General features: G+C 44.1%; 1 protein-coding gene across 1 annotated transcript in view; it reads right to left on the reverse strand.

Moving 5' to 3' along the window:
* USH2A (usherin) overlaps positions 1–13,180 on the reverse strand; it is a 594,633-nt gene that overhangs the window by 42,846 nt on the left and 538,607 nt on the right. The window contains exons 63-64 of the mRNA XM_063125387.1: positions 9,377–10,893; positions 5,535–5,856 (exon numbers count right to left, since the gene is read on the reverse strand). Coding sequence (XP_062981457.1) covers positions 5,535–5,856; positions 9,377–10,893 — 1,839 coding nt within the window. The remainder of the gene's footprint in view (positions 1–5,534; positions 5,857–9,376; positions 10,894–13,180) is intronic.

The raw sequence follows: 13,180 nt of genomic DNA on the forward strand, positions 1-13,180 counted from the left end.
AGGCCAATAAGTGGCCAATAGGAAGCCAGCCCTGCAGGCCTCCAAGGGGAGAGAATTCCATAAACCAGGTGCCACGACAGAAAAGACCCTGCTCCTGGTAGATGTCAACCTCACTTGTTAAAGATAGGCATCCTGAGCATAGGTAATAACCTCTTGTAAAAAGCCACTTATATTAAGCTATGCACTCTAGAGTTACAATGAGAATAGAAGACTGAGGCTATGAACCCTCAGGCATGCCCAAACATTTCAGTAACAAAAGAAATCTGTTTGGATTATAGTTCATTGTGCTTCATCAGAAGCCACTCCAGATGATCTGTGTGTTTATGGAAGGTGCATTTTGGGGGTGCACAAGTATCTCCAATGGAAAGTTGGTATTCAGATGCCACTGAGAATGAGCAAAAGCACAGACATCCTGCCCTAAATGTGGAAATACCAAGAAAATACATAAACAACATAAAGAAATATTATTAAAAAAATCTGTGCATAGGCTGTGACTCCATATCTATTAAATTGTAGTACCTCCATTTTGAGTGGTTAGTGGTAATAATAGCAAAATGTCCATTCCCCATTTTCAGTGATCATTTAACTCTGACTAGCGGATGGTGTGGAGTAGCAACATCATATTAATATATGATCGAGTCTGTAGTTTGGGGGTGCTCTTGGATCCAGAACTGTCACTTGAGGCACAGGTGAACTCAGTGGCAAAGAGCACCTTTTATCAGCTTAGGTTGATATACCAACTACGCCCTTATCTGGACAGAGATAGCTTAGCTACAGTTATCCATGCTCTGATAACCTCTCGCTTGGATTACTGCAATGCGTTATACGTGGGGCTGCCTTTGAAAACGGTCCGGAAGCTTCAGCTGGTACAAAATAGGGCAGCAAGGTTATTAACAGGGACTGGCCGGCGAGATCACATTATGCCAGTCCTTTTCCAGCTTCATTGGCTGCCAGTCCAGGTCCGGGCCCAATTCAAAGTGCTGGTATTGACATTTAAAGCCCTAAACGGTTTGGGGCCAGGTTATTTGAAGGAACGCCTCCTCCCATATGTACCTACCCGGACCTTAAGATCATCTACAGGGGCCCTTCTCCGTGAGCCCCTGCCAAAGGAAGTGAGACAGGTGGCTACTAGGAGCAGGGCCTTCTCCGCTGTGGCACCCTGGTTGTGGAACGAGCTCCCCAGAGAGGTCCTCCTGGCGCCTACACTGTACTCCTTTCGTCGCCAGCTGAAGATCTTTTTATTCTCTCAGTATTTTAACACTTAATTTTAACTTAAATTTAAATTTTACTGTTAACTCTGTATTTTAATTTTATATCAATTTTGCTGCGTGGTTTTTATCCTGGTTGTGCTTTTTATACTGTATTTTGTATTTGTGCTTTTAACCTGTTGGTTGTTTTATGGTTTTAATTTTTGTGCTTCGGCTATTGGGCGGTATAAACATGTAAAAAATAAATAAATAAATAAATAAATGCCCTGTTTGTGAGCCTCCGAGAGAGGAGGGCTACTGCGGATGGGAAGAATGCCGAGCTAGAGAGGCTATTGGTTTGGCCCAGCATGGAAATTATTTCAAATCAATGGCACACAAACACAATGTTTCCCAAACTTCTCATATATGGGACACATTAATTTTTTTTTCAAATTAAAATTTGAACCATTCTGAGAGTATATCAAGGTAAGAACCACTCACCCTCACTTGAGGCCACTGCTATGTTTCTCCATAAGTCACTATTCTGGATGTGTCTCCTAACCAGAAGAACCAGCAAAGTCTAGAATAGACACTCATGCAGGCCAACCATTCATCCAATGGGCAATCTCCTCTGTGGAGAGCAGTTCCAGTGAATCTCTAGACCAGGTGACTGGATAGGCCAAAGACACCTGATACATAAATGGTAGAATTACCCAACCCTAATAGACGCTGAGTGGGAGGACACAAAGGTAAAACAGGTAATCATTCAGAGATGCCAGGCCACCATTTCTCCGGGTGAATAATTTTGGTCTCGCAAGAGCTTGTAATTATTTAACTAGTTCATTTCTCATGGTGCACAAATATGCACTGGTTGGGAATTACTGCTCCTCCTTTTCCATGGTTCTTCCGGGCCCTTCCAAGGTCTCAGGCAGAGATCTCTCACATCACCTGCCACCTGCTGCTTTTAATAAGAACAGGGATCTCCAAAATGATGCCTGTGGGTACCAATTGTGCCCGTAGCCCCCTCTCTTGATGCCTGCCAGGTTCCCCATCTTCCTGATATTTATTTTTTCTTAAGATATTATTAATTAAAAGAATTAACTGGTAAGCTGGCATGCTCCAGACTGAAATGCAGCCCTCCAGCGTCATCTACTTGGGTTCAAAGATGTGGTTGTGTGTTTTGGAGCTCAGCCCCCCACTTCTGCCTGTTAGGTTCCTGGGCAAGTGTTGCTTTTCTTATAGTCTTGTCAGTTTGCCTTCTATGAATTGGGTCCTTTTTGACTGGCCATGCCCACCATGGCAACTCTTTTATAAATGGGCAAGAACCACTCATCCCCACCCTCAGGGTGGCTATTTTATGGGAGTCCCCACAACAGTTCCTTTAAAGTCCAAATATGCTCACTAGCCCAAAAATATTGTATGGGGCGGGGCTGAACTAGAGATTCAAGGATTGGACCTGAGTCCTTCTTCATGGAAAGCTAGGAATGTCAGAGAAATCTGCAACAGATTCAAATGAATTTGAATTTGTATGAATCCAACTTGCAGATTCCACACTGGACAGGTTTACTCTGGTGTTCCATGGATTTGCAGACTAGTTTTTCACTTGTGGGAAGGGATTTGCACTAATTTGCATTAGCACCAATGCAAATCAGTGCAAATACAATGACATTCTGGTAAAAAAAAAACCCATCCAATTCCATTAACAAGTAGACAATGGGACAAAAGACGGCTGACAATCGGTGATGGAATGGGTTTAGCAAAATCCATGCATACCACTGAGTTATAGTTCCTTCCCCTCTCCCCATGTTGCCCTAGATCCTTGGACCTTTATTAAAGCTTCCAAAATGAATGAATGAAAGAAAACTAAAAATTTCTGACCTCACTTGTGCTGTTAATGTCAAACTCATCAAGCTGGACCTTGATGACTGACAGCATTTTTTGAAGTGTTGCAAAGGGCCTGGCGGTAGTGCCTTAATTTTAGCTTCATTCAGCTAGAGGAAATTTAGCTGCATTTAAAATTTTATGGCCAGCAAACAAGCCTCCAAGAGAGAGGCAGCGGAATCAATATCGGGCTTAAGTGAAATATAAATCTGGGTTTCATCAGCATAATAGTGAAAGCCAATCCCTGCACTTATGAATAAGGTGTCTCCCAGGCAACATATAAATTGTCAACAATGGTGGGGCGAAGAATAGAGCCCTGAGGGATGCCACATGTCACATCAGTGGGAGAGGAAGACACAAGTATAAAACAGATAAGTGCTGGCAGATATGCAGTTCGAACATAATTGGTTCAAAGCACTGACAGACCTGATCAGTTTCAGGGGGTGGGGGGATCCAGTGCTGTCAATACACTGACAGAAATGCTTCCAATACTGGGACTGGGAGGGGGGCATTCCCCTTTCCTCCCTGCAGTCCTGCCCCCCTGCACACCCTGAAAGCTGCTCTGGAGGGCCGAGAAACTCTCCAGGGCAGCTTTTCATCTGGGTAGCACAGGGAGTTGCAGCAGAGAGGGGAAGAAAGTCCCATCATGCCAGTGGACATTGGCCTCAGAGTGGAACTTGATAGAGACTTAATCATTAAACCACAGTGGAGGAAAACGTGGAACAAATCCAATTGGGCATGGCTTAGATTAGTGCTCATCTGAAGTCTAATTCAGTGATGGTGATGGCACACACACAAAATCTAACTTTTCTGCTACCACACAATGTCATCCAGCTGGATTCTGCATGGCTAAAGAGCTTTTATACCTCCCCTTCCTAAGGTTTTTGGCAGGTTTAGAACCTTCAGTCAAAAAACTAACCATTTCGCGGAGGTTTTTTTGTGCATAGCATTGCTCATATCTGTTCCAATTTGACACCACCATTGTTTCAAAGTAGGCAGCTGAGGCATAAAGTTCCCACAAATCTGTTACTTACACCCAAGGTGGTGGAAAGTCTTTTTTCCTTCACACTACAACCTGTCCACTCAACCCATGTCTACCTTGTCCAGTACTGAATTGCCAAGAGAATCCGAAGCATATAATAAATCCTTCCTTGGGAGAAGGACCACCAACTATAATGTCTGAGAGAGTTTTAAAAAAGAATTTTGTTCGCAAAGAGCCCAACTGCAAGAAAAATATCCCCTCAGGTACATTAACTGTGGAAAGAGAAAGAGAGAAGAGAGAGAGAGAGAGAGAGAGAGAGAGAGAGAGAGAGAGAGAGAGAGAGAGAGAACCCAGTCTCTAAAATAAAGTGATCTATTTTGGAAAGAATCCTAACAATTACCTCATTGCTATTAAGTTCATTGAAGTTTAAGGGAAATTACATCATTAAGAAGAGTAGGAAATCAAGTAACTGGACAGCCACTATCCGTGGTGAAACATGGACTCCCTTAGGATGCCAGGCACTTCAGTGTACACTTGCCAACTAGAAGTTACACATTTCTCAGCTGCTATGCAGGAGCATGAGGGCTATCGAAGAACATATCGTATTTCTTCGATTGTAAGATGCCATCGATTGTAAAGCGCACACTAATTTCAGTACCACCAAAAGAGGAAAAAACCTAAGACACACCCGCGATTCTAAGAGGCACCCCATTTTTAGAGATGTTTATATGGGGAAAAAGTGTGTCTTAGAATTGAAGAAATAGGGTAAGAGCCCTGCTGGATCAGACCAAGGTTTCATTTAGTCTGACACTCTGTTCACACAGAGACCAACCAGCTGTCGACCAGGGACCTACAAGAAGGACATGGTGCAACAGCACCCTCACACCTATGTCCCCCAGCAACTGTTGCCATAGGCTTACTGCTTCCAACTGGCAACGGAGAAGACTGCCAAAGTTCATGGGGCTTTCTATTCTGTCCAGATAAGAAGACATATGGAACTTTCCCCCTAAGGCTTGTCATGATATGGCTAAGAGGCAGTACAAAAGTTTTACATGGGCCAAGCCAAGCCAACAAGACTGGATCAACAGTCACACATGACATGCACAAAGAACAGAATTCTGGTATGCCTATGCACTGTATGTGAAAAAGTAATAACTGCATAAAATAAAGGGCAGAAGGTATTCATAACCATTCAGCATCAATGCCCCTAGGAATATGTCAGCTTCTGTACATCACAAAATATGCTTGTGCAAAAAATTGCTCTGGCAAAGAAATGATGCTGAGTGTATTTAATTCTCGTCGAACTTTGTGACCACTTGAAGTATTTGGAATTATGTGTAATGATTTTTCTAAGGCAACAGTACCATTCAAGGCATCACTTTTTACAGTATGTTAACAATTTAGCAAGAAAACTTTGCTGCTAAGAGGCCCAGGAATTTTCATTGCCCGCGAAAGATTCATTCCTCATTCTCCTAGCTTCATACCTGATATTCATATTCAGTAAAAGGTAGGAGCAGGACATCTTTGACGGAAGTGGACGAACCATTATAAACAAGGACCAGGTCTTGATTTAGTTGGTGGAGTGTCGTCTGTCTTCGGTAAAGCTCATAATATAAGATCTTTCCATTTGGCTGCTTTGGGCCTGTCCACACAATGGAAAGAACAGACTGGAATCCAACACGACTTGGCTGTACGTCTATGAGAGGGGCTGGCTGTATTTCAGGGGGCGCTTCGAGAGTCTGCACAGAAGCCCATTCGCTAGAAGTGCAACCCAGGAGTGTGCAAGCTTGCACTTGGACTTCATACCTTTAGAAATACAAATCAGAAGTCAGTCAAGAGACTGCAGACTATAAATGTAGATGATGCATATAAAGGTAGCATAACGAAAAAGGCGTTCCAAAAGAGAGAGGCTTGCGGACTCCATGTTTAGACAAGAAAACCATGCTTTCTTCTGAAATGGAAGGGGGGAAATCCCTGTTAAGTTCTTGTTATAGTACTGCAGTGGAAATCCAGTGAAGTTCCTCACATATATAATGGCCCCACATACATGAAGGCCAAGAGCCTTCAATGCACACGTAGAGCTCTTGCCTATGTACTTTTCTCATTTAATTCAGCGGAGGGGAACAGCTGTACATAAGCAAATCTCTTTGCCTTTTTTACTGAAATGGCTGAAGCAGCTGGGCACTGGAATCCCCATGCTCGCAAGACATCAGTATGACAGTATTTATCAGTGGAGGCTGGTGGCTCCAATGTCAGTGGGCTTCGGCAATTGGGTGGTAGAGAAATGTAATAAAGTTTTTTAAAAATCCGCTCCGGGTTTCAGTCAGGACTCTAAAGGAGTTATCCAGGGTGCTCCACACTGCAGATAGTTCCTTTAGAGTTCTCAATGTTTCTGACCAAAACCCAGAGCGGATTCGCCCACTGACATCAGAGCCACCAGTATTTATTAGGAACACTGTCCTTTGACTATATTTGATGTGATCATGCTTATGCTTCACATGTGTCCAAAAAGGTTTAATCTCAAAGTTCTTGATATCTGTTCAAAAGGCTATTTATCTGGATTCATACTTTATCCAACCTATTAGATGGATTATAGTATAAAAATACAGAAGGTTCTATCCAATGGTATTGTTCTGCCAATGGAAGGGAGCCACTGGTGAAATGGATTTCCTTTCTGCAGTCCCTTCTGCCCCCTCCCCCACCTCAAAAGGATTGGGGGAACCTCTGGAGAGATTTGTGAGGCAGGTAGAGAGCAGTGGGGGGGGCAGCAGGGGAGAGAGGATGGGAAAATTATGTTGCACAAGAAGGCATCGGGTAATGCCATTGCTAAAGAGGAATCACAGGGTTTTTGAGCAGCCATTTGGGTAACGAAGCCACCCCCTCTTTCTTCCTGGTGGGAGGCGACCAATCGGCGGTCGCCTTCCACCAGGCACCATCCCTGGGTTGACTCCAGATTGGCCACAGAGTGACATCAGTCAGAGGAAGCGCTGTATTGATGTCGCTTCATTTGGAAAAGTTGGGGTAAATCCCTGACTTTTACAAACCACAGTGATGGCTGTCAAGCTGAGCTTGTATCATCTAACTGACAATGCAGATCCATAAACTCTGTGGGGCTTTCCCTGCATATAAACAGCCCCCAGGACATATTACCATATTTCCCAAAAACAATTATCCTTGGGCTTTAGCATCATAAGCTCCACTAAAGAAAAAGGATGTGATATTTTTGATCTAACCTCTGAGTCCAACCCATATCATATTGCATTAATACAACTATCTTCATTGGCTATGGAGTACTTTGTCTACATGGCTGAGTACCACATGGCCATGTGATTTAGAATTTAGATCTTATCTCTGCACATAGCTATCAATTAGATTTTTCCTGCACAGCCATTGATATATTATTTTCCCACCTAATTAATGGGGAAAAGATGCCCAAATAACTGGTTGAAAAACTGGAAAGGAATATGTGTTTATGTGTGTATGTGTGTGTGTGTGGTGGGGGGAATGGGATAACCCTACCTACGCAGAAAAGAATTGAGCACTCCTCATCTGCAATTCTCACGTTGCCAAGCCTCAAAATTCAGGAAATGTAACCTGCAGGCACTGCCTATACCTATGCTGAGAGTATAACAGGAGAAAGAAGGGTAGTTTTCTGAAGCTATTGATATAAAGGTCATTTTCTAATGGATCAGCTAGTGGCATATTAAAGATCCCATTGACAGAGGCTAGCTATAAGAGAAAGAAACATTGATTAACTAAGTAAGCTTTGCTGAATGGGGAGCCGACAGTTTTTACAATGGATAATCTAGCATATATCCAGATCAAAGCTGGGCACAACTGTCTTCTGTTGGCTGCAGATAACCAATCTATGCCTTGAGAAATTAGTTCTTAAGGTATTAGTAGGAAATATTTGGCAATGGCTGCTGCTCTAACATTACATCCTGGTAAGCAGAAAGAAGTGCTCCGTTATGTTCCCCTGCTAAGCCAGTTTTTACATGTTGCTTGTTCTTTTACATCTTGAAACCTCCAACCTCCAACTTCTCACCTATCAGTGGAGCAAACTTCTATTGTTCACAATCTTTAGGGTTCTTGGATGTGCTTCCTTTAGGATCCATAAAGCATCTGAACCTACTCTCTAAAACAGGGATGGGGGCTCTTTCATCCCATGGGCTGAATTCAGCTTCAGGGACCTCTTCGGGGGGGGGGGGGGCTGGCATTCCAGTGGTGGCCAAAGGCAAGAATGGGCAGGGCCCAAAACAGAATGCATATCAGCATATTTTAGCTTAAAATGTTTAATTGCCATAACCAAGGTTTAGGAGATGCATCTCAACCTTTTAGAACTGGGGGAGGGGAAAATACACAAAACCCAGGAAACCACCAAATGATCACTGACTGGGGGGAAGGGGGTGAGGCCAGAGGGCCACACTGGGTCCTGGGCATGAGGTTCCCAACTCCTGATTTAAAGGCCCTGGGGCTCTCTTTTATTGATGAGGCATCTTGATAGATAAAGGCCTCTGAATTTCAATTACTGGGAACACACCAACATAAGAAGAGCCATGTTGGATCAAACCAAGGGTCCATCTGATCCTGCACTCTGTTCACACAATGGCCATGAGAAACCCACAAGAAGGACATGAGTGCAACAGCCCCCTCCCAACCCATGTTCCCCAGTACGTAGGCTTACTGACTCTGAGGTTGAGGGGAGCATGTAGCCATCAGGGCAAGTAGCCACTGATTGTCTTATCCAAGGGAAGGCTGTTGCTTCCACACTGTTTAGGGGCTCCCCTTAATCTTTGGGCAGGTCACTATTGGAAAGATGAAGCTGGACCAGATGGACTTTGGGTGTAATGCACAGTGGAGGCTGGTAAGTCTGATTTCAATGGGGCTGGATTTAGCCCCCTTGGATATCTGGAGGGCACTAGGTTGGGGAGGTCAGCTCTTTCCTCTTTGAGAAAGAAGGAGGAAAAATAGCATGGAGGATGGAGGATATTTGAGAGGAGAGCTGGACTACAGAGGCAGATTACACCAGTGGAGGCACCTTGAATAGGTGCTTTGGAGTTCTGACTGAAACCCAGAATGGATTCACTGCCCTGCTGACTTCAGAGCCACCAGCCTCCACTGGGTTACATCGTATTTGCGGCTGGAAAAGAACCAGGCAGTTCAGATTGGCATGTAGTCCTAGAGACTGCCTGCCTTCCCTTATATTACATGTAGACACAGAGCCTCTTCAGTCATCTAGGCCCGTCTGATTTGGCTCCAGCTTTCTTCTTGCGGCACAAGTCTAATGCACACTACTCACTCATTAAAGTATGCCTTCACAACTTACCTGTGATAGGGTTTTAGTTCTGCTGTGGTGTAGGACCGTCTCCCAAAAGAAACTTGAGATGGATCCAGATGAACAGTTTTCTTTTCTGGTATAATAGGGTCCCGAAGGGTGATTGAATAATTGAGTATATCACCATTGACTTTTGCAGGTGCATCCCAAGTAACCGAAATTGCTTCCGAGGGCCAGGCTTGCAACCTAGGCGGTGACATTCCAGAAGGGGCAGAGGGATTGGTCCTAATTTTAGCTAGCGGGCTGGTAACGCTTCCTTGGCTGTTGTTTGCACTAACGGTATAGCTGTATTCTATTCCTGGAGTTAGCAGAAAGTCATGATAACGGGTATCCAGACCAGAATAAACCAGAAACCCATTCCTCCTCAGTTCGTAAATCTGGATTTTGCCGTTTGGACTGGCGGGAGCTTTCCATGTGATTTCTATCGATTCCGAACCTGTCACTAGCAACCTGGGGGCATCTAGGTTAAGTGGAGGAGCCTCTGTTGTCCTAATGGATTGGGATGCACTAGCGGTACAACCTCCATTTGTGCAGGCAACCAGTGTGATGTCATACTTAGTGTAAGGCTGTAGGTTCAACACTGTCCTAAAGAAACCTTTCCCAATGTAGAGCTCTTCACCATTTAATTTTAAAATGTACTTTGTGATTTCTCCATTTTGAATTTGGGGTGTTGACCAAGAGACATTAAATTGGGTAGAACTTAGATCTTCTACTGTAGGAGGGTTGACTACTGCTGGAGCTGCCTCTAGTGTCCATATACTGGTCTGGTCGCTGGTGGAGCAGCCTCCCATAGTACAAGCAGTTACTGCATAGCGGTATTCTGAGTACGGTAGTAATTCTTCATCGGTATAGTTAAAAGTAGTAGCGTCAAAGCTGAAAGGAAAGTGAACACCATTTCTTTGGAGCCTATATGACTGCAGAACACCGTTGGGTTCTTCTGGGGAGGACCACAAAATCAGCATTTTGCGGGGGGTTGCTGGGATATGCCTCAAGATGGGTGCAGCCAAGCCTTTTGGGGCAGCTTGGCTGGTCTTTGCAACAGACCAAGAGCTATCCGTAGATCCTGCTGAATTCCAGGCACGTATTTTATATTCATATCTAGTCCAGGGCTGCAAATGTTGTGCATTATATACAAATGCATTACTCCCAGTGTTATATTCGGTAAGAACAATTTCCTCTTCTTCTGTCGTTGCGTTTTTCCCTGAAGCATTTTCTTTGGTGTGTCTGTGAATAACTTCATAGCGTATTATTTTTCCATTTGAATTAATTGGCTTGGACCAGCTCAGTCGAATGCTGGTCGCATTCACCGACTGGATTACAGGTGCCATCTGAGACGCAGGAGGGGCTTCATCTGTCCAGACTAGCTGGGGTGAAGAGCGAGTGCAGCCAGCTATGGTGCACGCTTCAAGGACGAGGCTGTAAAGGGTGAAAGGCCCAAGGCGTCTAAAGAGGAACTGACGAGACAAACCGCTGTATTCTAGGTTATCATCGTTGAAAATATTGTAGGTCTGAAAGGGAGGGGGAAAGGCTATACATTACTGGTAACACATCGACAGCCCAATCGTATAATTATATTGCTTCCAACTCAGTTAGACAAATGCAGCCCACTAGTTATGTATGGCAGTGGATCAGCCGCTCTAAAGATGTGAAGGGAAAAAGGGGGGAAACCCAGAAAAAGTTAGGGGGGTTACTTCCTCCCCATTTCCCCCAAAGGAGAAAAGTAATCTCTGGGAGAAAAAACAGGCCGTTTCTGTTTATTTTCCCAAGAAATCACATCTCTAAGAGGCTCCCATCAGCATCCCGCTTTTGCTGCCCCTTTGTACTGTGAAAACAGGTAAAATGTCAAGTACCAGGCAGGGCACAAGAAATGGCTGGTGGGACGCTTTCACTATGATGTGTGCCCATGCTTCCTGGAACATCTCCGTTAAATTTTCTCTCTAAACCTTGACTGCAATCATAAGAGATGCTAAAATTAATTTTCAAATACTAAAATGAGAACTGAGGGACTCATTGAAGTAATATGAAGACAAATGTCTATGGAAACAACTTGTGGCCTGAGCATAAGTCTTAGAGCAGGAAGGCTTTGGTTGATGTCCCCATAAGCTCAATGGGTTACCATTCGGTCCCTATGTCTCAGTCCAACCTCCTTAAGACGTGCTGGGAGGATGTTGGGCTTGTGCAATGAAGCCTCTGGCCATGATTGGCTGAACTGGTGTTATGGCTTGGAAAGTTTAGTCGCTCAGGGATCGATACAGTTAGGGTGACCATATGAAAAGGAGGACAGGGCTCCTGTATCTTTAACAGCTGCATTGAAAAGGGAATTTCTGCAGGTGTTATTTGTATATATGGAGAACCTGGTGAAATTCCCTCTTCATCACAACAGTTAAAGGTGCAGGTGCCCCGCCCTCTTTTAAATTTGGTCATTCTGGTATAGCTCCTGCAGCTTTAACTGTTGTGATGATGAGGGAATTTCACCAGGTTCTCCATATATATAAATGACACCTGCTGAAATTCCCTTTTCTATGAAACTGTTAAAGATACAGGAGCCCTGTCCTCCTTTTCATATGGTCACCCTAGATACAGTCCGCAGTTGAACCTCTTTGAGAACAGCGCATATTGTCAGTTTGACTGGGATTTAAATCTCACATGGAGCTAATAAAGATTTGGGTGAATTCCTCTGAGGTACGAAACGGAGGGTCAAATTAATGTTACATTAAGTACACTTTAAAGTAGAGCTCAGAACTGCCACATTTATTTTGAAGGGAAAGCAGCATTGTCAATAAGGAGAGGCAATCAAACAGTAAAGAGCAATCTTGTTTCCCACCTCCCAAAATAGAGCAGAGGTTGCAAAAGAACGGGGGAGGAGCCCCCTACCATCTAGGAATAAGGATTTATGGCTGTTGTTGAATCCATTCCATCTGCGTTTCATTGGTTGTCATTCCACCATTCGATCATTGACAGAGTTGGATTATTATTATTATTTACAGAATTTTGTTCTACATGCACTAATTCGCACTAGTGCTAATTCATACCTGCGAACATGTGCAAATGAACTAATCTTCATTAGTTTTTGTGCACAAGCACCAATTCACATTAACTAATGTGTGTGCATGGGGGTGAAAAATATAGAAATCATCCCCAAATCTTCGTTTTCATGGTTTAGCCCATGGAAGGAAATGCACATTTTTGGTTGGTATTTGTGTGTGTGTGTGTGTGTGTGTGTGTTTGTATGACTAAATTTGCTTACAGTTCCAGGAAGTTTTTTTTAAAAAGGCTCATATGTTCACAGAATCCACATGATTTGGAAAAAGTTGGTTCACTGTGGAATCCATGAGTCAGAGTCATACAAATTTGAACTCATTTGAATTCATTGCAGACATTTCTCTGACATGCCTAGCCAGGAAGCCCCCCAGAGCCCCCTATGGTATCTCCTCCTCTGCAGGCAAGAGAAGGCAGTGGCTGCTTCAATGCGTTGCTCAGCTGTGTGTGAGATGGTGGTAGAACTGGACCCCAAGACATTGCCCGTTGAGACAGGACGAGTGAGTTGGCAGAGGTAGAGTCTGCCTCTAGAAGGACCAACAAGCTTTTGCTCACTTGCTCTCCACTGGGACCAATTCTTCCCAGTGCAACTGCTCAGAGAAAGAGCTCATGAGCAAGAAGAGCCTTCCAGAGGGAGAGGGCAGGTGGCCAGTCAGAGGCAGTGCAACCATCACTTACCTGCTGCCGAGAGAAAGGTGGAGCAATTGTGTTCCTGCAAGGAAGGGCAGCTCCCTCCTCTCACTCAGCAGACTCTGC

This window comes from Elgaria multicarinata, chromosome 4 (genome assembly GCF_023053635.1).
Source record: "Elgaria multicarinata webbii isolate HBS135686 ecotype San Diego chromosome 4, rElgMul1.1.pri, whole genome shotgun sequence".
Classification (NCBI taxonomy): Eukaryota; Metazoa; Chordata; class Lepidosauria; order Squamata; family Anguidae; genus Elgaria; species Elgaria multicarinata.